Consider the following 26,559-nt stretch of genomic DNA (forward strand, 5'->3'; position numbering starts at 1 on the left):
TCTTCTTTACCATTTCAAAAACCTGTGTAGCCATTTTAAGGGAGCAATGGACTTGGACTCCAATATGCCTTTGCACATCATCACAATTATGTGTTTTTCCATTAACAGTGTACTGTCCTTTCCTGCTTGACCTAAATTAAAACTAATCTGCCATTTCTGCACTGATATCTGTAAATGATCTACGTCAAAGATTGAAGGTCGTATAGTGCCATTTCCAGTACATAAGTGTCAAAGAGAACAAAATAATTGTTACTCTGGATCTGATCCAGCCCAAAAAGGCACACTAAGATAAAGAACACAATAAATATAATTATATAAGATAGTTTATATACATAGGTTGATTGTCTGTAATATGATACTAGGCAAAAGGAGTGTTTATATCCTGCTGAATCCTTTGGCAGTCTTCTACACATCCACAACACCATCAATCTTAATAACATCTGTGAGCTGATTAACCACGTACATCATTAACAGCCGAAGATCCGCCAGAGTAAGTTGCATCTACCACTACCTTCTGACTTCTATAGGCAAGCCAATCCTGAGTCCAAACGGTCAATTCACCTTGGTTTCTCTGTATCTTAATCTTCTGGATGAGCTTCCCATGAGGGACCTTGTTAAATGCCTTACTAAAAGTAACATCCACAGACCTGCCTTCATCAATTACCTCTGTCATCATCTCTCAAAAGTTGATCAAGTTGGTAAGATATGATTTGCCCTGCAAAATTCCATGCTGACTGTCCCTGATTAGGACATGGTTTTCCAATGCTTGTAAGTCATCTCCAAGAGCTTCCATACCACTGCTGTGAGACTCATTGCTCTATAATTTGTAATATTATCCTAACTTGAATAATGGAAAAGCTACTTAACTCTGAGAAGTTGTCTGTGGCTAGGGAAGAATAAGGATATTGGATAAGGTCCCAGCAATCTCATATCTTGTTGCTCTCAATAATCTAGGCTATCTATCCCATTAGGCCCTGGGAACCTATCTATCTTAATGTTTCTTTAAGAGGCCCAGCGCCACCTCCTCCTTTACCTCAAAATGCCCTAGTGAATCAGCACACTGATATTCGGATCCTCCATACTCTTCTCCTTGGTGAGTACTGATACAACATACTCAGTTAGGAGCTTGCCTCTATCTCCACCTCCAAGCACATGGTCCTTCCTTTATCCATGAGTGGTCCTACCTGCTCCCTAGTTATTCTCTTGCTCTTGAGTGACAGTATGTATATAAAATGCCTTGATATTTTTAATTCAATATGCCAAAGACTTTTTATGACCCCTTCTGGCTTTTTTAATTCTCTTAATTTTTTTTTGGCTTTATAATCCTCAAGGTCTTTGATTTGAACTTCCTACACCTTACATAAATGTTCTTCCTGACTAAATTCACATTCTCTCTTGACTACCAAGGTTCCTTACCTTTTTATTCTTGTCCTTCCTCCTTATTGAAACAGATCTAATTTATACTCTGTGTATTTGGTTTTTAAACACCCTCCATATGTCAAGTGCGGACTTGATGAGAAACAGCTGTTCCCAATAAACTCAGCGTCACCTGATGCCAGTGGCCGGGGGTGGGGACGTCGTAAGCGGTTTGAGAGGAAGCGGAAGCAGGTAGGGATTCGTGCTAGGCTGAGAACAAACCCTAGCCGGCTGGCTCTCCCGTCCATTCTGCTCTCCTATGTCCGCTCCTTGGAGAATAAATTGGACTACATCCAACTCCAGCGGACTACTCGGCGTGAGTTTAGAGTCTGCTGCGTTTTTGTTTTCACAGAAACATGGCTCAGCGACAGAGTTCCGGATGCCACCATTCAGCTAGACGGGCTCGCTTTGTTTCAGGCCGATAGAGATGCAGCTCTCTGCAGTAAGGCTCGCGCTGGTGGCTTGTGTGTATACATCAACACAGAAGGGCACAAGGACTCTGCGCTGGTCTCTAGTTTCTGCTCATCGCTTGTGGAGTTTGTGACTGTTAGATGCAGACCATTTTATTTACCATGGGAATTCACCTCTGTCCCTATAGTCGATGCGTACCTTCCCCCAGCGCTAATGCTAAGGAGGCGCTCTGTGAACTGAATTGGGCTAATAGCGAACTGCAGAATGCACATCCTGATGGACTGTTTATTTTTGCGGGAGATTTCAGCCATGCAAATCTCAAGTCAGTGCTCCCCAAATTCCATCAGAACGTGGTCTTTTCAACGAGAGGGGCGAAAGCGTTGGACCTGGTTTACACAAACATCAACGACGTATACCGCGCGGAGCCCTACCCCCACCTCAGTTACTTAGACTGCATCTCTGTTTTGCTGATTCCAGCAGACAGACCGCTCATTAGACGCTCCAGACCAGTTCAGAAGCAGGTGAAAACCTGGCCAGCAGGAACCATCTCTGCTCTTCAAGTCTGCTTTGAGCACACTGACTGGCACATGTTTAGGGAGGCTGTAACTGATGGCAACTCTACCAACTTAGAGGAGTACAGGGCATCAGTGACCAGCTACATCAGCAAGTGCATTGATGACGTCACTGTGTCCAAAACCATCACTACATGCACCAACCTGAAGCCATGGATGACTGCGGAGGTGCGCGCGCTGCTGAGGACCCAAGATTCCGCCTTCAGAGCAAGTGATAGGGCAGCCCTAACAACAGTGAGGGCCAAACTACCTGGGCCATCAGAGAAGAGAAATGTGCACACACTCAGTGAATCCATAGACATTTCCAGGACAGCAGCGACACATGGCACATGTGGAAATGCATTCAGGACATCACCAACTACAGGACAATATCACCTGCCTGTGCTGGTGCTGCCTCCTTCCCAGATGCACTGAATAACTTCTATGCTTGTTTTGAGGTAGAAAATGATGTGTTGGTGAGGATAGTATCAAGTCCAAAGAAGAAACATATAAATTAGCAAAAAAAGTGGCACACCTGAGGACTGGGAGAAATTCAGAGACCAGCAGAGGAGGACAAAGGGCTTAATTAGGAAAGGGAAAAAAGCTGGCAGGGAACATAAAAACTGACAGTAAAAGCTTTTATAGATACGTGAAAAGAAAAAGATTGGTCAAGACAAATGTAGGTCCTTTACAGTCAGAAACAGGTGAATTGATCATAGGGAACAAAGACATGGCAGACCAATTGAATAACTACTTTGGTTCTGTCTTCACTAAGGAGGACATAAATAATCTTCCGGAAATAGTAAGGGACCGAGGGTCTAGTGAGATGGAGGAACTGAGGGAAATACATATTAGTAGGGAAGTGGTGTTAGGTAAACTGAAGGGATTAAAGGCAGATAAATCCCTAGGGCCAGATGGTCTGCATCCCAGAATGCTTAAGGAAGTAGCCCAAGAAATAGTGGATGCATTAGTGATAATTTTTCAAAACTCCTTAGATTCTGGATTAGTTCCTGAGGATTGGAGGGTGGCTAATGTAACTCCACTTTTTAAAAAAGGAGGGAGAGAGAAACCGGGGAATTATAGACTGGTTAGTCTGACATCGGTGGTGGGGGAAATGCTAGAGTCAGTTATCAAAGATGTGATAACAGCACATTTGGAAAGAGGTGAAATCATCGGACAAAGTCAGCATGGATTTGTGAAAGGAAAATCATGTCTGACGAATCTTATAGAATTTTTTGAAGATGTAACTAGTAGAGTGGATAGGGGAGAGCCAGTGGATGTGGTATATTTAGATTTTCAAAAGGCTTTTGACAAGGTCCCACACAAGAGATTAGTGTGAAAACTTAAAGCACACGGTATTGGGGGTATGGTATTGATGTGGATAGAGAATTGGTTTGCAGACAGGAAGCAAAGAGTGGAAGTAAACGGGACCTTTTCAGAATGGCAGGCAGTGACTAGTGGGGTACCGCAAGGCTCGGTGCTGGGACCCCAGTTGTTTACAATATATATTAATGATTTAGACGAGGGAATTAAATGCAGCATCTCCAAGTTTGCAGATGATACGAAGCTGGGCGGCGGTGTTAGCTGTGAGGAGGATGCTAAGAGGATGCAGGGTGACTTGGATAGGTTAGGTGAGTGGGCAAATTCATGGCAGATGCAATTTAATGTGGATAAATGTGAGGTTATCCACTTTGGTTGCAAGAACAGGAAACCAGATTATTATCTGAACGGTGGCCAATTAGGAAAAGGGGAGATGCAACGAGACCTGGGAGTCATTATACACCAGTCATTGAAGGTGGGCATGCAGGTACAACAGGCGGTGAAAAAGGCAAATGGTATGTTGGCATTCATAGCAAAAGGATTTGAGTACAGGAGCAGGGAGGTTCCACTGCAGTTGTACAAGGCCTTAGTGAGACCGCACCTAGAATATTGTGTGCAGTTTTGGTCCCCTAATCTGAGGAAAGACATTCTTGCCATAGAGGGAGTACAGAGAAGGTTCACCAGATTGATTCCTGGGATGGCAGGACTTTCATATGAAGAAAGACTGGATCGACTAGGCTTATACTCACTGGAATTTAGAAGATTGAGGTGGGATCTTATTGAAGCGTATAAAATTCTAAAGGGATTGGACAGGCTAGATGCAGGAAGATTGTTTCTGATGTTGGAGAAGTCCAGAACGAGGGGTCACAGTTTAAGGATAAAGGGAAGCCTTTTAGGACTGAGATGAGGAAAAACTTCTTCACACAGAGAGTGGTGAATCTGTGGAATTCTCTGCCACAGGAAACTGTTGAGGCCAGTTCATTGGCTATATTTAAGAGGAAGTTAGGAAGTTTAGCCCTTGTGGCTAAAGGGATCAGGGGGTATGGAGAGAAAGCAGGTACAGGGCTCTGAGTTGGATGATCAGCCATGATCATACTGAATGGCGGTGCAGGCTCGAAGGGCTGAATGGCCTACTCCTGCACCTATTTTCTATGTTTCTATGTTTCTAAGTCCAATCCTCCTCCCAATGACCAAGTGCTGTGTCTCACTGTGGCTGATATGAGGAAAAATGTATGCAGGGTCAACCCACGGAAGGCTGCTGGACCAGACAATATTCCTGGCAGATTGCTCAGAGAATGTGCAGACCAGTTGGTAGATGTTCATCACTGACATCTTCAACATCTCCCTGAGCAGTGCCACCATTCCAACGTGCTTCAAGGCCGCCACCATCGTCCCTATGCCGAAGAAGTCTTCAGTGACTACCGTCCCATTGCACTCACATCCATCATCATGAAGTGTTTTGAGAGGCTCGTCATGAGGCATATCAAGACCCTGCTGCCCCCCTCACTTGACCCCCTGCAGTTCGCGTATCATCCCAACCACTCAACAGACGATGCCATCACCACCACCCTCCACCTGGCCCTAACCCACCTGGACAAAAAAGACACGTACGTTCGGATGCTGTTCATAGACTTCAGTTCAGCATTCAACACAATCATCCCTCAGAAACTGATTGGAAAGCTGAGCCTGCTGGGCCTGAACACCTCCCTCTGCAACTGGATCCTGGACTTCCTGACTGGGAGACCTCAGTCAGTCCGGATCGGAGGCAGCATCTCCAACACCATCACACTGAGCACGGGGGCCTCCCAGGGTTGCGTGCTCAGTCCACTGTTGTTCACTCTGCTGACCCACGACTGTGCTGCAACACACAGCTCGAACCACATCATCGAGTTCACCGATGACACGACCGTGGTGGGTCTCATCAGCAAGAACGATGAGTCAGCTTACAGAGAGGAGGTGCAGTGGCTAACGGACTGGTGCAGAGCCAACAACTTGTATCTGAATGTGAACAAAACAAAAGAGATGGTTGTTGACTTCAGGAGGGCACGGAGCGACCACTCCCCGCTGAACATTGATGGCTTCTCCATAGAGATTGTTAAGAGCACCAAATTTCTTGGTGTTCACCTGACGGAGAATCTCACCTGGTCCCTCAACACCAGCTCCATAGCAAAGAAAGCCCAACAATGTCTCTACTTTCTGTGAAGGCTGAGAAAAGTCCATCTCCCACCCCCCATCCTCACCACATTCTACAGGGGTTGTATTGAGAGCATCCTGAGCAGCTGCATCGCTGCCTGGTTCGGAAATTGCACCATCTCGGATCGCAAGACCCGGCAGCGGATAGTGAGGTCAGCTGAAGGGATCATCGGGGTCTCCCTTCCCGCCATTACAGACATTTACACCACACGCAGCATCCACAAAGTAAACAGCATTGACAAACTCTTGTCCCTCCTGCCATCTGGCAAAAGGTACCAAAGCATTTGGGCTCCCACAACCAGACTATGAAACAGTTTCTTCCCCCAAGCCATCAGACTCCTCAATACCCAGAGTCTAGTCTGACACAAACCTACACACACACACACACACACACACACACACACACACACACACACACACACACACACACACACACACACACACACACACACACACACACACACACACACACACACACACACACACACACACACACACACTCCCTCTGAACATCACTCCACTCCTGAGTTTGGCCTCATCATGGCAGTAGAGTGCTACAAGTGCTACATCTGTCCCTACACCTCCTCACTTACCACCATTCAGGGCCCCAAACAGTCCTTCCAGGTAAGGCAACACTTCACTTGTGAGTCTGTTGGGGTAATCTATTGCATCCAGTCTCCTCTACATCGGCGAGACGCGACGCAGATTGGGGGGCTGCTTCTTCAAGCATCTCCGCTCCGTCCGCCACAACAGACAGGATCTCCCAGTTGCCACCCACTTCAACTCTGCTTCACATTCCCATTTGGATATGTCCATACATGGCCCCCTCTACTGCCATGATGAGGCCAAACCCAGGTTGGAGGAGCAACACCTCATATATCGTCTGGGTAGTCTCCAGCCCCTTGGTATGAACATCGAATTCTCCAAATTTTGGTAATGCCCTCCCTCTCCCTTTCCCCATCCCACTTTCACTCTTTCTCCTTTTCCAGCTGCCTATCACCTCTCATGATTCTGCCTTCTTCTACTACCCACTGTGCTTTCCCCTTACATTCCTTCTTCACCTTTCCTGCCTATCCCCTCCCCCACCCCTTGATCTTTCCCCTGATTGGTTTTTCACCTGGCACCCACCAGCCTTCTCCTTTACCCCCCCCCCCCCACCTTCTTTATGGGGCCCCTGCCCTCTCCTTCAGTCCTGACGAAGGGTCTCGGCCCGAAATGTTGACTGCTCGTTTCAGTGGATGCTGCCCGACCTGCTAGTTCATCCAGCTTGTTTGTACATGTTGATACTCCCTTAGTTGTTTTATTAAACTCCAAACAGCATAGATTCACAATTTTTTTGAATATTCATGGTCGGAGAATCATCACATTCCAGGAATTAGCTTGCTTCGTCTCTTTTGGACTACCTCAAATTAAATTTTTGACTTAAATTATCATTCTGAATGACTTCATCCCTCTCAGGGAATTCCAGTTTCAAATTGGGATAACTTTAAGCTGAATGTTGTGAAACAGCAGCTTCATTTCTGTTACTGTTCATTACAGACCTTTTATCCCTATTATTATTATCCCATTATCCTATTATCCCAGTCCATTCTAGGTAACTCTTGCTTTGTCCCCTTATTTAGACTTTAGGTCAGAGGTGTTTATCCTCATCTTGTAACAGGAATTCTTCCCTTCATTCTCCTGCTTCCTCATTTCTTCAATTATTGTGCATTCCATCGCTTGGAACTTGCAATACAAAGTCATAATTTCATACAGTGATATTTATTGATTCAGATGATCTACTGTACCTCCCATGATATGCAGTCTCACCATACTCAAACCACGAACTGCACATTTTGTCAGCAAAGGGGACTTCTGAACCCAGCACAATGCAGGTGTGCACTTCTGATTCCAAAAGTCCTTTTTGTTACTTGGTAGCATCCGGGAACATAAATTGAAAGAAACCTTTAGTGCAAACAGGGACTTGCTCTGTTCTACAAATCTTCTATGAGGAATGGTGCAGAGGATTGTGAGTTCATGAGATCCTGAGAGAGATACCATCTTGTGTTTAGCCATCTGGCGCTGAGCTCCCGTTAGGGTCACCCTTAGCAGTAAGTTCAAGGAGAGATTCCAGACAACGAGCGATCCAACCAAGACCTCAGTGGTGGAGTTAGTGGAAGATGCTGACACATCACAATGGCAGTGAAGGTGGAGAAAGGCTGCAACATTGTAGGCTTTCCAGTCATCTTGCAATCCCTGCCTCCAGATCCCTACCTTGATCTGTCCACACATGAGCCTCACCAGGTTAAACAAGGACTTTCCCAGGTGTTCTTCATGAAGGGAATCCAACCACCCCTCCCCACCATTTCACTATTCTGCAGATACAGTAGTCTATTGTGAACATTGATTGGCCAATATTATCTCCCAGAGAGTACATCTGGAGAGGATCATACTGCTATGATGTTGATACAGATCGATAATAAACTAGTGTTTAGTAATTCACTGATTATTTGAGCTGCTTCATTTATGGACTGAACTTAACCTGGGGCAAATTTCATAAATTCGTCGGTATTGTAATTTCTAAAGATTTGCGTGACTCATAAATATTTAGTAATTATTTTAATCTTGACAAATATTCATAAACATGATTGTGTTAATTTGTCAGTTGTTTTTGGTGCATCTTATTCTGGGGAATCTGATATTTCTCTAATCTTAGAGTAATAAAATCAGTTATATAGCTTTTTTTGTAAATGATAAACTCTAAACATTCTTTTATAATTTGTTTTATTTCATGCAGTATGCTGAGAGCTTTTCAGGTTTTGAATATAGTCAAGCAGGTAGGTATTATTGAGTCAACTGATTTGTTAATTTGTTCATTGTTAAGGTCTACGTGCACTGTTATTTCTCTATGCCTATAATGCTATATTCTACATTCAGTTATTGTTTTCCTTCTTACTACTCAATGTACATGCATGGAATCTCTTTTGATGGCATTTTCACTTAGGGGTTTCCAACCTGGGGTCCATGGACCCCTCAGTTAATGGTAGGCATCAATGGCATAAAAAAGGTTGGGAGCCTGTTTTCATTGTATCTTCGTAAATGTGACAGCAATAAATCAATTACACCTAAGTGCAGGATTTGTGAGAAACGTTGGTTCATTCCATGTATTGTAGCTGCTACAAAATGGAGGATTTTTTGCTTTTGATAGCTGTGCTCTCTTTTTGGACTTTGCATGGAGTCCAGTGGGGTATGTGAAGTTGCATTGCAGAATATCCTCAAAGCCACCTACATCACATGGACAGCTTCTGCATTGATTTCAGTGAGAAGGCTGAGTGACTAAGGCAAGTTATTTCAGTTTTATACTCTATGTGGAATATGCAGACCTCAGCGGGGTTTACACCAAGTGAATCTCGAAAGTTCTCCAGAAGTGAATTGCAGAGTTTTTTTAAATGGCCTTATGAGTATATTTTGCTATTTTTAGTGATATGTATATTTTTGCCTCTTTATATATGTAACTTTCTGTAATTTATAGTATTTTTATGTATTGCATGGCATTCATAATATGTCAGTGATATTAAACCTGATTCTGATTGTGAAATTATTGCTGTCAAAGTTGGGCTATTGTTTCTATGCAATCAGATGCAGCCTTATTCTTCCCACTAGATATGCATTGTCAGCTATATTTCTACAGTATATGTTCACGCTGCAGACACACTAATTTCCCCTTTTTATGCAAAGTTTTGGTTTTTCTCATTATGAACCATCACTCCCAACAGTGTTAAACATAAATTTTGAAATTGGTGTCTGATTTCCATTTTGTTTATTTACCGGTATATATTATGATTATCTGTGGTCTTCCTATTACCTGTTGTAAGCAAGGTTTCTGGTATTCTTTTTTGATGTGTTATCCATGGTAGCTTCAATTGTGGTGTAAAAGTTCATTGGAGTGTTGACTTCACTCCATTGGGCAGGGATAAAGTTACTCTCCACTGACAACCCCAAAGATGCTCCATGGAGCTAATTATAGGTGGAAGGATGAATACGAGAAGCATAAGATACAATCATAACTGCCCTTTTTTGACATCTCATTAACTTCTCTAGATACTGGATATACTATGTCCTAGAGCTGCAATGTGAAGTCACTTAAAAGGAATTTCAGGCCTTCCTATTTTGTTACTAATGAAATTCACTTTTCAAGACCACCACTGTTGGTTTGTGATGTCATCATCAGCACAGACTTGAAAGTACACTTTCTAAACTTTTACCCTGCAAAAGATCTGATCTATATCTGTTTCAGGTGTGAATATGTGCTGCAGTATCAGTTTTTTCTATATACTGTCCCAGAAATAGATATCCTACTGAACATATTGCTTCTTGTTTACTTGCTAGAGGGCAGACCACCGACGCCTGTTCTCGACGATGAACCTGCATTGACAAAATTGACTGAACTAGAGCCTAGCCCCATTCTGCTAACTGCTCATCAGGATGGTTCAATTCAGTTTTGGAGTGTTGAGGTAATATAGAAATTGATTCTGGGATATTATTATTAATTAAATTAGAAATCTGAGGATAAACATTTAAGCACTTGCTTTTCTTGGATGCAAGAATCTTTATAAGTGCACACTACTGGAGTGGAATTTTGTTTGCAATAAACATTTTAGTCTCGCAAATAATTTCAGCCTCATTTCTCCCTGACTACCAATAGCCCATCTGATCTGATCATACCTTTACTTGACTGGTGTACCTGCTTCAACCTTTTCCAGTGCCAATTGATCATAACCATCCCCCTTCCCTGCACAATTACTTCATGCCAAAATCATTCCTTTTCCTTCCCAGACTTTCTTGGATATAGGCTTTTGATTTCATTTGTATACTTCACAATAGCTGAGCTCCAAAGGAAATCCTTTTACTATTTTTCTTCACTTGGGCTGCATGTAGTCTCAGATTTTCTGATGGAAGACACCCATTTCTGTAGGTATTTAACCTGCCTGGAGGCACCAAGGACACTCTTTGTCATGATCTTCCAATATCTTAGTAAGTGACTGATTTATATCTCCTTCTGTTTTCTAGAAGTTGTTCACATTTATTAAATCAGATCGGCTGTTCTACATTTAGTCATTTCGTGAGCTTTAAGGTTGAATCTTAGAAATATTTATAGACAGGGTTATAGTAAAGCTGCCACTATCATGTTGAAGCACAGAAACCAACTTCCCTTTTTTTGATCAAAATCAAGGTCTAACTCAGTAATGTCATCTCAGCATTGTAACCTTTAAAGCAATCATTTCTTAACTGTTGTGAATCAGGAAATATGGGGGCGATCTTTTCCTCTGCCTGATTTTTTCCCCTGTAGACCATTTGCCGACAATCAATTTTACTTGAGTCATTGCCTCTATAAAATTGAATGGGCAGGAGTCTAGGGATATAACCTTGTCAAACAAGGAGCTATGAGAAGAATAAAATTGCAGTGCATTGTAAGGCAATGGTTATTGTCACCAAGTTCATCATCAAGTTGGATTTTGGGAGGTTTGTTCAATAAATTAATTCTCCCCTAACAGACATAATTTATTCTGGAGTTCTCTATCAATGACTCATAACATGAATGGTAACTCTAAATGTTCTTGGGTTTACCAAATGATTTCCCATTGTATTGTCCAGCTCCTCTGTGAATCACTGATTTATAATGGGCAGAAAGTGACAAGATTAGGTCAGGGATTTTTCTAGGCTGGAGGAGTTTGAGATTTGGTAGTAAGAGAAGGTAAAGGTCAGAATTGGGTGAAGATGCTAACTTTGGCCTGACATTAATGCAATAGTGATCATTTCAGAAGTATCAGGAACCTCACTGTTAACAGAGGCAATAAGGCCAACATCAATTTAAAAGGTATAATTTGTATTTTTCAGCTAATGGCCCAGATTGTCAATGGAAATCATGGCCTAATGATGTAAGATTGATGTGATTATGATAGTGATGGAGTTTCTGACTTGTACAATTCAACCAACTTGTTTTCCAATAGTAGGTTTATATTTCTCCCTTGGTGCAATTGAGTAGTAAATGATTTATTTTGCAATAGCACCATCTGTAGTCTTACAATAACATTTCTGTTTATGTCCTCACTGTAACCACACAAGTGTGCATTTTATGTTATAGTCCTGATTGGCCAAGGCTAGATAGTGTGGGTAAATGTTATTATTGGAAATTGGAATACGTATTTAGAGATGGTCCTGAGGCATTGTACTCCCTTTGTATTGTATAATACAAACCATCGTTTCTTCTCTCATTCTTCAACAGGGTGTACAACTGGATAAAATTTTGCCCACCATTCAATTTTGCAGTCCGATCACAACAATCTCAGTTGGTAAAAGGGTTCCTTGTCTCTTAGCTGGAAATCAAAGTAAGTTAATCATTCCAAAGCAGCTCTCTTTATGGACAAACATGTCTATAATTGTTTTGTTCAGCTCAATAACTAGTTTTAAAATAGGTTGAATCACTAGTAGTAATGGTGTCTTTTGCTGATTGTAACCTTAATAGCACAGTGACTGGCCTCATTTTCCATCCTCATCCCAATCTCTATCTCTGATTTTCAAGGTTGTCACTATACGCTTACCATGCACAACTCTCCCAGACTCAGCTGCTCCCTCTTCACTAATAGTGCCTTGAGTCTCTGCTCTCTTTATCACCTCATCTCGAAGACTCCTATCTCCATCAATTTTGTCCTGAGCTTATGGAAGCATAAAACCTGAAACCAAATTGGATATCAGGACAAACAAGAGAAAATCTGCCAGCTTTTTGTTGGTGTTGCTTAGATATCAAGACATATTTCTTTCCAAAGTTATTAAATGCCTTTACATGCATAGATAATGTAGTTCCTAACTCTGGTTAATATAACGATCAGTTGCACAGGTAATGGAGATCTTTATTTCTGTCGATCCTAGATCTTTTATGATCTTAGCTCTGGGCTTACTTTGTTCTTGGTCCACCTGGTTGTGTGGAAAGGTGAGCAAGCATGATGTATGGAACAGTGTCCATGGTCCATGGGGTCTTTTCCATCATGTTTGCATTTTGGTCTGAATTACAGGATTTAGACAAACCATAAGAAAAGAATACAGGCCGAACACTTTTAACCATTCAACGTTGATGGCGAGAGAGGAGACACACTTTATGTAGGCATCAGCAGCCACCTTGAAATGGGTCAGCACCTGTACTAAGCAGCCGGTCATGTTTATTAACTCATTACTTGTGAGTCAAGGTCCAGGGTTTCAGTATGGTGAGAGGCACGAGGATGGTTGGTGAAGGAGAGGAAAGTAGTCACGGATTAGAACAGACCGTTTCAAAGACCAGAACTGAGTGGTCCCATCCCAGAAAAAAATGCCCTCAGCCTGGGCATTGGTTTGCAGATTACTTGTTGAGTAAGTGGACCTTTATACCACTGCAAACACGAGGAAATCTGCAGATGCTGGAAATTCAAGTAACACACACAAAATGCTGGTGAAACGTAGCAGGCAGGCAGCGTCTTTAGGAAGAAGTACAGTCGACGTTTCGGGCTGAGACCCTTCGTCAGGACTAACTGGACTTCTTTCAGTTAGTCCTGATGAAGGGTCTCAGCCCGAAATGGCTTATGTAGAGGGAGAGACAGTTTAAAAGAAGCAAGCAAACAGATGGTTCACTTTGCACACCACAGTCCCAAAGAAACGACTTTCTCTGTCGCAGGTGTCACATTACTGTTAGTGACATGATCATCGCTGGGAGGTAAGTCCGATGGCTGTAATATGTCCATCTTGCTGGATGCAGGTGTGTTCTTCGGTTGAGCATCCAGTATAGGCTCCACATGATGTCTCCTTGTATGATCGCCAACATTCACTGAGTACGTCAGTGGTCCAGTTCTTGAAGCTATCCTGCTGGGTTCCAATTGTCTTCTCCGTAATCACATGCTAGGACTTCCTGTCCAACTTCGAAGCTTCTTGCTGATTCATTTGGCAATTAGCTGAACTGCTTATTCTGTACTTCCCTCTGTAGATCTGGTTTCAGGAGGTCTATGTGAGATCTCAGATTCCTGCTCACGAGCAGCATTACAGACGTTTGATTTGTCATCATGTTGGCCAGAAAAAAATGAGAGTCTACAAATCAGTGAACTCAAATGGATCAAGGACAGCGGAAGCAGACAGACTCATCGTCTTTGTTCGTGCTGCATGCTTAGGGATGGAGACTGCCATTTTGTGAAGACACTGTGTTCTCCAATTGATCTCCAATTGAGCTTGATTAATGTTTTAAAGAAGATACAATGATACTTCAGGTAATCTGCTGGACTGGGGATCATTTCCAGATAAGAAATTATTTGTGAGATGTTCTTTGGTTGGATATAATATGCAAGTTTGTGAATGTTGGAGTTGGTGCTTTTCTGGAGTGATTCAAGTTTGTTGCTCTTTGAGAACAAAGAGCCATAAATTATTGACTGTCACTGAATGGATGCTGGCTTGGAGCAGAGCCAATAACGCGGTGTTACAGGTCAGACGCATGAGGTGCAGTCAATGAATACTGGAACGCAATATTTGAATTGATAAGGAATGGATATAAAAGTGCATGCTTTGTGTGTGCTGGTAGCAGTAACTTTGAAGAATAATGATCACAGATACAAGGATGAGCAACCCTGTGTGATACACATGGCAAGTGGACCAGGACTATGAAGAACGCCTGGCTGGCATTGACTCCTCTGCCCGGGTAATACCTTTGCTATTCTTTGACTATTCAGGAGAGTCAGGGGTACTTAGCGGATGTGCACACAAGGTATTTAGTGTACGAACGCATGTGTTTGTTAGTTTAAACAATGAAGGTACTTGTCAGTACATGCAGATCTCTTTGTGCCTCACTAATTGTTGTAAGAGGTATTTTTTTTTACAACAGTTACATGAATGGAGTTCTGATACACAGAAAAGGAGATTGTCCACCTTGTGCTGTACAGAAATGTCCTCCGTATCCATAGTTTTAATGGACTTCTTGAAGGTTTGAATAAACTTTTCAGCTAACCCTTTCATTGCTGGGCAATGAGGAAATGTCTCGTGATGTTTGATGCCATTTTACTTCATGAATAGTTTGAACTCTTCTGATGTGTATTGCGGTCCATTGTCACTCACAATTTGTTCAGGTAAGCCATTTCTGGTGAAGGTAATCCTCAGAGCAGAAATAGTCTTTTCTGATGTGGTTGACTTTATTGGTATGACCTCGGGCCACTTCGAATGAGCATCCACAGCAATCAGAAACATGGAGTACAAGAATGATCCAGCGAAGTCAATATGCACTCTCTGCCGTGGTGAAGACAGCTGCTCCCATGAGTGTAGTGATGCGTGTAGTCTACTTTGAACTTTGTGGCATCCTGAACAGCTTTTGGTTAAGTCATCAATCTGTCTATCTATTCCCAGCCACTGCACGTAGCTCCGGGTGAGACTCTTCATCTTGATTGTACCCAGGTGTCCTTCACGCAGATTCTCTAACACTCTGGTACGCAGTTTAGAGGGAACCACAACATAAGATCCACACATCAGCGTTCTTTGACATACAGCCCATTAAAGAAAATCCTCAGAGCAGAAATAGTCTTTTCTGATGTGGTTGACTTCATTAGTACGACCTGAGTTCTGACACATTTTCTGGTTTGGGTGCCTGCAGCACTGTTTCAGTCTTCTCTTCTGACTTATGTAAGCCATGCTTATGAATGATATGTCCACAGTATGAGATTTTATTCTTGAAGAACTCACATTTCTCTCTGTTCACATGCAGAGCACACTCACTCAGCCTGGTAAGAACTTTACCAAGGTTCTAAAGGTTCTATTCATCATTCTTGCTAGATACAATGAGGTCATTTAGTAACATTGTGTTCCTGGGATATCTTGGAGCACTTGTTCCATTGCTCTTTGCCAAACTGCTGGAGCTGATGCGACGCCAAAATGAGACGGATAGACTGGAACAGTCCCTTGTGAATGTTGATTGTGAGAAACTTCCTGCTTGACTCCTCAATCTCCTTTTGCAGATAGGCTTGTGGCAAGTCAATCTTTGAAAACCTCTCCCATCCTGTCAAAGATCCAAAAATGTCTTTTATTCATGGTAGGGGATATTGCACAGTACACAGCATGGGGTTGATACCCACATTGAAATCCCTGCATATGTGAACAACTATTGCCTTCTCATTCTTGATCACTGGGACAATGGGTGGTGCCCAACCACTCCAATCAGCCTTGGAGAGAATGCCAGATGCCTCCAAGCTCTGAAATTCAGTATCCACCTTAGGATGTAGTGCGTTTGGCACTGGATGTGCTTTATGAAATCTTGGTGTTGCTGCTTCATTCAATTAATTTATAACCTTTATGCCTTTGAGTTTACCAATGCTCTTCTCAAACACCTTCTCATTATTATTAAGCAGCTGTGACAGTCTCTGGCCAGTGCTACTATTTTGGCTGCAATTGCCTGTTGATGACATATTGAGAGCTTTGATTGTGTGCTGGTCTAGTTAGATTTTTCGCAAACATTCACGTCTAAAAAGTGCTGACTCCACTTTTCAACACGTAATGCTCTAACTGCTGTTTTTTGCCTCCATACGTCACACTTTTAGTTTGCCTTTGGAAGTCACTTATTCATCTGTGTAGGTCTTTAGCATTACTGAGGGCTCTTCTAATGGTAGCTTGAATAACAGTCTGTTGCAGTCAGCCTCTGAAATTATAGACAAATCTGACCCAGCTCCATTTTCAGTTTTACACCAGACACAATTATTGTCATCCAGATGATTTTGTGATCTAGAACTATGCAGAACTAGAACCATGAAGTTCTAGGCATGTTAGCTCACATTTGTCACACTCTGTGTTGTCAGATTCTGTTTCACATTCAGTCACTTGGTGCTATTGTTTAGTTTTGTGTTTGAAACTTTTCACTCTTGATGATTCTTCTCTTTGGTTCTGCTTTTTGTCTGATTTGCACACTCTCTCTTTGTGACCTTTCTGCAATTTTTTTCCTTTGAACCAACAGTCTTTTTCATCATGGGAGGATTTGCCATATCGATAACATTTCTGGCTTTTTGCACAATTCAAGGACATTTTGTACATTTCACATTATGTAGTTCTCCCGCATCCTTTTCTGCAGACTCTAGTGATGTTGCAAAGGCCAAAGTCTGTTCTAAGGTGAGGTCCCTTTCTGATAGTTGTTTCTTTTGAGTGCTTTGATTATACACGCCACATACAAGCCTGTCACTTAATGAATCAGAAAGTCTAGCTCTAAAGTCACAATATTGGGAAAGCTTGCACAGTTCTGCAATGTATTCAGCAATGCTTTCATCCTTTGACTGGTTCCCTTTGTTAAATCTAAATCTCTCAGCTCAGCAGTTTAGGGTTCAAGTGATTTTGTACAATTGTAACAATTTCAGGCAAAGCTTGTTGGCTTTTCATTGCGTATATTGCGTAAATTTTGTACATTTTAGCACTCATTAAGTTAAGAAGCATGGCGGCTTTCTTTTCCTCATCCACGTTGTTGATATTACAATACAGTTCAACCCTCTCAAAATACGATTCCCAGTCCTCATTAGCACTATCAAATTCATCAGCTTTCTCGACTAAGGCCATCATCACGTTATTTTCACTTTAATTTTGCTAGTTGTGCGTCTTTCACTGTGTACTACGCAGTTACTCATGCGTTCTTTTGTTAGCATCCATGGTCTGTACTGTTTAACGCATTCCTCTCGTTGTCTCTCTCCCATAACTGTCTGTGCAGTTGCCGATATTTGCTAACTTTCAGGTTTGTATTCATCACTAATTCGTTGTTTCTGTAGAACTACAAATCAATTAAAATAAAAGCACACATGCAGGAGATGGCTTTAACCAGTCTATTCACATTGCAGTGAGAGAGAAAGAGAGAGAGAGAGAGAGAGAGAGAGAGAGAGAGAGAGAGAGAGAGAGAGAGAGAGAGAGAGATAGACCAATGGGCATGCGTAGATAACAGATCAATGTGCATAGGTAAATTATCAATCTATCAGTAGTGCTAAGAAGAGTGATTGTTCTAAAAGAAATATATCCATACGTTGCAGATATTGTGTCTATAGAAGTGAGGCAAAGCAGCTGCAAGGTCATGGACCCTATATAGATTACAGAGGAGGTGATGTTTGCTGTCTTGAGGCAAATTAGGGTGGATAAATTCCCAGGGTCCGACAAGCTGTTCCCTTTAGTCCTGTGGGAGGCAAGTGTAGAAGTTTCAGGGGCCATAGCAGAGATGCTAAAACATCCTTAGTCACAGGTGCGGTGCCAGAGGACTAGAGGATAGCTAATGTTGTTCCATTGTTTAAGAAAGGCTCTAAGAATAAGCCAGGAAATTATAGGCCGGGAGCCTGACATCAGTAATGGTGAAAATTATTGGAAGGTATTCTAAGGGACCTGATATATAAGGATTTGGATAGTTAGGGATTTGCTGAGGGATACTCAACATGGTTTTGTGGGTAGTAAGCTGTGTCTAACCAATCTTATGGAGTTTTTTGAAGAAGTTACCAGGAGAGTTGGTGAAAGCAAAGCAGGAGAAATTGTCTACATGGTCCTTAGCAAGGATGGTCAAGAAGTTTCAGACACTTGGAATTCTAAGTGAGGAAGTAAATTGAATTAGACAAAGTTTCAAATTATCGATGTATGTAGGCTAAAATTATGAGATTCATCTTCTCCAGATGGCCTTGAAATACAGAAAAAACATGTATCATTGAAACATCAACCCCCACCCTGCATAAAAAAGAAAAAGAAACAAAAACTCACAAACACCAAAACCCCAACCCCTCCCTCACAGAAAAACTAACAGATTGCCCTCATGAGAAAACACCGTACATCAGACCCCAAATCTCCAACCTCTCCCTCGCACAAAAATTAACAGGTTGCGCTCCCGAAAAATGGCAACAAGAAAGAAAACACAGAAAACTGTAGGAAACCAATATAAAGAACAGCCCACACCAATAATCGCATCAGTGCCAGAATTTCAAAAACATCCTCTGTCAGCGTTGGTGAGAATATCACCCCAAACTCAGTCCTTCCATGGGGAGCGACTTCCAGCCCAACGCGGCCTCCTGACCTCTGGCATGACATGGCCCATCATGACTGCTTGTCCAATGTGGCCTCCGATCTCTGTCCCGATGCTGCCTCCTAACTGATGACCTATTGGGGCCTCTGGAACGCTGGCCTGATGTGGCCTTCATGGACAGCGTCCACTGACCCGGTCTTCTCTGCATTTGCCTTGATGTATCAATCTTCTTTGATGCTTTGATCAGTGAGAAATGGAGTCAGTCATGGCCCCGCACCACACCTCTGATCTACTGCTCGAGGCAGCTGGTGCTCGCGATCCTCTCCTGGAAATTCTCAGAAACAGCAGAACTCTAGATCACTCGACCAAACTCCAAACTCTAAGTTACAGGCTTCAACAGTTTCCGAAATACAATTATACAAAAAAACTAATAACTTGAAGGTATAGAAAATGTTAAATAATTGAAATAATTGACTATCTGGAAGATGTCGCCCAAGGAATCGTTGTTCACAGGCACCATCTTGGTTTCGGACATTGGTTTTGTGGAACAAGCCAGGGAGTGGTAGTGGATAGTTGCCTCTCTGACTGGAGGCCTGTGGCTAGTGGTGTGCAGCAGGGATCGGTGCTGGGTCCATTGTTATTTGTCATCTATATCAATGATCTGGATGATAATGTAGTAAACATGGTCAGAAAACTTGCGAATGACAACAAAATTGGGGTTGTAGTGGAGAACAAGGAAGACTACCCTAGCTTGCACCAGCAGGAAAAACTGGCTGAAAACTGGCCGCTGGAATTTAATACAGGCGAGTGTGAGCTGTTGCACTTTGGGAGGACTATTGAGGGTAAGTGTTACATGGTGAGCAGCAGAACACTGAAGTGTGTAGAAGGAGAGAGGGATCTGGGAAAACAGGTCCATAATTCATTGAAAGTGGCATCACAAGGCAGATAGGGTTGATAGTTTCTGGCAAATTGGCTTTCATAAATCAATGCATTGAATATTGAGTTGGGATGTTATGTGTAAATTGTATAAGGCGTTAGCGAGGCCTAATTTAAGACCATAAGTTATAGGAGCAGAATTAGGCTATTTGGTCCATCAAGTCTTCTTCGCCATTTCATCATGGCTGATCCATTTTTCCTCTTACCCCGATGACTTTCCTTCTCCCCATATCCCTTCTTGCCCTGACTACTCAAGAAATATAATATACCTAAAGACTTGGCCTCCACAGGCAACTGTGAAAATGAATTCCATGGACTTACCACTCTCTGGCTAAAGAAATTCCTCCTCATCTTAGTTCTAAAAGGATGCCCCTCCCTTCTGAGGTTGCATCCTCTGGACTTCAACTCCTACAATAATTGACTATCTGGAAGATGTCATCTGAACGATCGTTGTTCACTAGCACCACCTTGATTTGGGTTGGTTTCAGACATTGGTTTTGTGGAAGAAGACAGTTGCCTCTCTGTCTTGAGGCCTCTCCACATTCACTCTATCTAGGTCTTTCAATATTTGATAGGTCTCAAATGAGGTCAACCCTCATTTTTCTGAATTCCAGTCAGTATAGATCCAGAGTGATCAAATGGTCCTCATATGACAAGCCTTTCATTCCTGAAGTGATTTTAGTGAATTTCCTTTGAAACCTCTCCAACGACAGCACATCTTTTCTTAGACACGGGGCCCAAAATGCTCCAAGTGAGGTCTCACCTGTGCTTTATAAAGCTTCAAAATTACAGCCTTGCTTTTATATTCTAGTCCTCTTGAAAAGAGCATCACATTTCTCTTCCTCACCATCGACTCAACCTACAAATTAAACTTTAAAGAATCCTGAATGAGGACTCACAGTCCCTTTGCACATCGGATTTTTAAATTTTTTCTCCATTTAGAAAATAGTCTACTCTTTTATATCTTTTACCAAATTGCATGACCATACACTTCTCAACACTGAATTCTATCTGTCACACCTTTGCCCATTCTCTTAATCTGTCCAAGTCCTTTTGCAGCCTATCTGCTTCCTCAAAACTACCTGCCCCTCCGCCTATCGTCGTATTGTCAACAAACATTGCAACAAAGACATCCAAGTCATTGACATATAATGCAAAAAGACGTGATCCCAACACAGACCCCGTGGAACACCACTGATCACTGGCAGCCAATCAGAAAAGGCTCCATTTATTCCCACTGTATAACTCCTGTTAATCAGTGACTGTTTTATCCATGCTAATATCGTTCCTGTAATACCATAGGCTCTTAACTTACTAAGCAGCCTCGCGTGTGGCACCTTGTCCAAGGCCTCCTGAAAATCCAAGTACACAACATCCACTGATGGTCCTTTGTCTATCCTGCTTGTTATTTCTTCAAACAATTCCAATAGATTTATCAGCCATAACCATTGAGGCCTGACAAGCTTCTTGAACACTGTTCAAGAGAGTTGCTTTTGCAGTCCTTTTTTCCTGTTTAATTGTCTCACAACATTCGTAACTGAGTGTGGCAGGGCTGCAAAGCATTGGTCTGATCTTTTGGTTATGGCACTGCTTAGTTCTGTCTCACGCTCATGGCTTATTTTCTACCTACTGTATAATCCCATGTTTTAGCCTCTGCAGCTCGACATTTAATTTTAAGTTTTCCTGGTACTGATCTTCATATTCTCTGCTGCCCTCCTCATCACATCAGAATTACTCCCTTGGTTTATTGTGATTTTAGAGCAAGGAGCATGCTGCACCCTGAGTTTACAATCACACTTGCCGGTGATAAATGGAGCAGGGGAATCAGTATGACTTTTGTAGTTTGCAAAGCAGCGAGCATTCTCTGTGTGTCAAGAAAAAACTTGGTTCACAAGTGTCCTTTAACTTTTTCCCCTTACCTTCAGGCTATGCCCCCCGGTATTTGACATTTCAAACTTGGTGGGGGGCGGGGGGAGGAAGTGGAGGGATTCTGGAAAGCTTTGACTATGTACTTTAGCTATGGCTCTTATAATTTGAGTGGAGGCTTGAAAACGTCCATATTGATAATACCCACTGCTTTTCATGAGTCATCTACATCTCCTCCTCAAAAAAAAACATTCAAGATCTTACCCTGCTCAAAGCCTTGCTGACTATTCCTAATGACCGTGCTTTTCCAAATACAATAAATTCCTAATCCCTGAGAATACTCTCTGGTAATTTCTCCATTATTGATGAAAGGCAAACCTTTATAGATGGCCTTATTATTCAAAAGATTCACTTTTGATGTAAGCCAAGTATCAGAACTTTCATCTGTTTCACTCTAAGGAGCAGCTATTTGGAATATGGTGAGAATTTCAAAAATTACTTCTGTCTTAAAAGTTAACTTTTGTGTGTTTTCATACAGGAGGATACATAATAATTTGGGATATTGAAGCATTGATCAGTGATCCATATGCAGCAAATAAGGTATGTTTCCTTTCTTCCCTCAACGAAGATTTAAGAACTTAATAATTATTGAATGATATCACAGAATTATTGGATGGTCACAAAAGGATTGTTTCTGTGATCATTCTCAGATTTTGAGGATTACAGAAGGTTCCACTTTAGACCTCTGCCAGAGCAACTCACTAGTTCCACCATCCTCTTTTTTACCATTTCATTGCAAATTTTTTCTTCACTGGATATTGATCCAATTTCCCCCACAATGTATCCTTCCTCCACTACATCTACACACAATGTAGTCAAAATTGTAACCATGAACCACATTGTAATAATTTCTCCCTCATGCCTCTCCTAATTCTCTTTCTTTTACCCTATACCTGTAATCTTCTGTCTTGACTCCTCCACCTATGGGTACAGAACCCTCAGTATTTTATGTATTTCCACTGTGTGTTCCCTCACCTTCTCCAAAAAAAGTTCAGGCTTCTCTAATCCATCCTTGTAACTAGTCCTTCACCCCAGGGGCCATTCACTTAAATCTTTAATGCCTTATACATATCCAGTTATGAAGTGACCCGTCTTTTGTAAAGTTTCAACATGGCTTTCCTACTTTTAAATTTAATGCCGTTTTGATAAAGCCTAAAAATACGTATGTATTAACAGTGTTGTTCTTAACTTGCCTGAACAATTTCAGTGGTTTAGACACACACACCTTCATACCGCTCTGCTGCACACCCCTTTCAAAACTGTTGCTTGATATTGTCTCCCTTCATTATCCTTCCCAAAATGTATCACTTCACATTTCTCCACATTTGCACAATTATTTTCATTTTACAGCACCAATGAAGAGCAGCTGTCTGTAAGGAGTTTGTACATTCTCCCTGTCACCACATGGGGCTCCGGTTTCCTCCCTTATACTGAAAACGTGCCGGTTAATAGGTTAATCGGTCACATGGGTTAATTGGACACCGTGGGCTCATGGGCCAAAGGGCCTATTACTGCGCTTTAACTCTAAATAAATAATAAATAATATTCAACCAGGCTGTCTATTTCCTGCTGCAATCTATCACTACCTTTCTTACAGTTCAGAATACTGTGAAGATTTGTGTTAGCCACAAATTTAAGAATTATGTTTTGCACTCCCAAATCTAAATGGGAAAAGTAATAACCAACAATGAAATCTGGGGAACATCACTCTCCATCTTCCTCATCCAAAAACTACTACAACCCTCTGTTCCTTTTGTGCCACATGCTACAACTATTCATATGGCTCCTTACCATATGTATTTTGAAGTCCACATACCCCACTTTATTACATTGCCAGCATCAACTCATGAAAAAGAAGTTACCCAATTGGTTGAAAATGATTTTCTGGTCAAGATGGTGCCAACAGACAACAATTCCTTGAGCGACATCTTTCAGATAAAAAATCTATCAAATTGTTTCACTTTTTTCTATACCTTGTGCTTGTTCTTTTTGTCTTATTTGTGTTACAAATACTGTTGGAGCCTGTGACATACAATTTGGAACTTCATTGAAGGATTCAGCGGTAGGCTGTGTCGGGAGAGCTCCCTTGTGGAGATCAGAGACCGAGAGCCTGAAAGGTCTGAAGACACATGCTGACTCGTGGAAAAGACCCTGAGTTGCAGGGTCATTTACGACTCCATCTCGAAGGGGCGAAGAAGACTGAAGCATCGAGGTGAATGCAGAGGCGGTCAGCGATTGTTCCCAACAGAGATGGTCAGCAGCAGGTTTGGCGTGTTCGGACCCAGGTCCGGATTGGCAGTGTTAGGACCCGGGTCAGCAGTAACTCTTTACCGAAAGGCTGAATTCGTGTGGCTGCTCTCCTCAAACGTTGATGAAAAGATGTTTTCCATATTCTGATCTTTCCTGTGGTTGCCGTCACTAGATTTTGCTGTGGAAAGAGGGATTTTGGGGTCTGCAAATTTTGTTTCTTTTTTGTGTTGGTGGGGGGAGTTAATGTCTTTCATCAGCTCCCATGGTCTGTCTATGTTTCATGGCTATCTGAAGAAGACAAATATCGGAGTTGTATTGTACATGCATACTTTGACAATAAAATTAACATTTGAACCTTTGAAGCTTTGAACACCTTAACATATCTGTGCTAGTCTGCTTTAATTATTCCACATTTCTACGGTTGAATATTAATTTCATCCCGGAGCAATGTTCCAAAACCTTTCATGCCAGCAAAGTTAAATAGACTGTATTTGTTGAGCTTTAACCTTTGATTGGAGGAACAACATTTGATACTCACCTGTTCTCTGGCACAAGATCTCCATATCTAAAGAGCATTGATAGATCACAGTCAACCCCACAATGAATGCCTTCCATGTTCTTTCAAACCCATGGATGCATCTCACCCCTGCTGACTTGCATATATTTTTGGTCAACTTTTCTAAAACCTGCATACTATCAACTTTAAAGAATCTGGTGTCCTAACCATCTCCTCTTTCACTATTACTTGTGCAATACTCTCACCCCTGATAAAGAAAAGCATTCATTTAATACCTTAGCTATCCTGTCAGCATCCAAGTGCACTTTTTAAAAAAATTTTTGGCCTTAATAAACTCCATTCTTCCATGTGTTATCCCTTTTTATTAATTAAATGCTTTTCAAACACAAGGGAGAATGTCACTTAGCAGATAAAGTACAGTTTAAATTCCAATTCAGAGTCATTCTCCGGGGAAAATAATAACCATACCTAATTCTAACAAGAAGTTAATATTTTTGAGATTTTTCAACAGAAGAATTTATTTTTATGATTTAGGAATTGCATTCTGCACCATTCCATCTTGAGCAGTTTTGCTTGCCAGTGACAAATAGCCAACAGATCACGTATCACTGTTGTAAGTGGCAAATAAGCAATATCCAACTTAAATATCAATGTATTTAAAATCAAAATGAATGCCCTTGAATTTTGTACTTCCCTGCCTGCAACATTAATTTAGAAAACAGAAAATCAAATATTTGTTCTGTTTGGTTTGAAAATATACACTTCCTATAGATAATACTTCCCATCAGGATCCAAAAAAAAATCCGAAAACTTTTCCTGAAAATGTTTTTGACATGCCTATAAATAATCTTTCATTTCTACATAGTTCCTCCCTTTGAATTTTCTCCTTGGGTTAACTTCTGTTGGCTTTGGTTCTACACTCAGTGGGCACTTTATTAGGTATCTCCTGTGCCTAATATTGAGGCCGCTGAATGTATGTTTGTGGTCTCCTGATGATACAGCCCACCCACTTCAAGATTCGATGTGTTGTGCATTCAGTGATGTTCTTCTGCAGACCACTGCCGTATTTGTGTTTACTGTTGCCTTCCTGTCAGCTTGAATCAGTCTGACCATTCTCCTCTGACCTTTCTCATTAACAAGGTGTTTTCACCCACAGAAGCTGCTCACTGGATAATTTTTGTTTTTTTTTTGCATCTAGAGACTTTAGTCTGTGAAAATCCCAGGAGATCAGCAGTTTCTACGAAACTTAAACCACCCTGTCTGACACCAATAATCATTCCATGTTCAAAGTCACTTGGACCATATTTCTTTCCCATTCTGATATTTGGGCTGAACAACTATAGTTGTTTGTATAAGATGATGAGAGTCATTGATCATGTGGATAGCCAGAAGCTTTTTCCCAGGGCTGAAATGGCTAACATGAAGGGGCATCAGTTTTAAGGGCTTGGAAGTAGATACAAGGGGGATGTCAGAAGTAAGTTTTATACACAGAGAGAGGTGGGTGTGTGGAATACGCTGCTAGTGACAGTGGTAGATGGATACAATAAGGTCTTTTGAGAGAATCTTAAATAGGTCCATGGAGCTTAGAAAAATAGAGAGCTATGTCGGAGGGTAATTCTAGGCTGCTTCTAGAGTAGGGTACATGGTCGGCACAACATTGTGGACTGAAGGGCCCGTAATGTGTTGTTGATTTCTATGTGCTATAAGCTTGCTGAACATATCTGCATGTGTTTATGCTTGAGCTACTGCCACATAAGTGGCTGATTAGATATTTGCATTAATAAGCAGATGTACAGGTGTATCTAATTAAGAGGCCACTGAGTATATCTGTTCCATTCTGATTTTCCCTCATGTTGATGGTACTATTTGTAATTGGAGGTATCACAGACAGGTCAGATCTTTCTTCATTTGCTTTTCAATATTTGAATACATCTGAAGAGGAAGCACTAAATTTTAGTAAATATTGAACACATTTCTTGGAACCAGAATGACGAACAGCAATCATTCAAACAAAGTCTCCAACAAACTGATCTTTT

At 41.7% G+C, this 26,559-nt stretch overlaps 1 protein-coding gene across 1 annotated transcript in view; it reads left to right on the forward strand.

Moving 5' to 3' along the window:
- LOC140730119 (WD repeat-containing protein 64-like) overlaps positions 1-26,559 on the forward strand; it is a 118,146-nt gene that overhangs the window by 86,667 nt on the left and 4,920 nt on the right. The window contains exons 18-21 of the mRNA XM_073050255.1: positions 620-698; positions 10,260-10,384; positions 12,157-12,259; positions 22,235-22,296. Of these exons, the coding sequence (XP_072906356.1) occupies positions 620-698; positions 10,260-10,384; positions 12,157-12,259; positions 22,235-22,296 (369 nt within the window). The remainder of the gene's footprint in view (positions 1-619; positions 699-10,259; positions 10,385-12,156; positions 12,260-22,234; positions 22,297-26,559) is intronic.

Source organism: Hemitrygon akajei, chromosome 7 (assembly GCF_048418815.1).
Source record: "Hemitrygon akajei chromosome 7, sHemAka1.3, whole genome shotgun sequence".
Lineage (NCBI taxonomy): Eukaryota > Metazoa > Chordata > Chondrichthyes > Myliobatiformes > Dasyatidae > Hemitrygon > Hemitrygon akajei.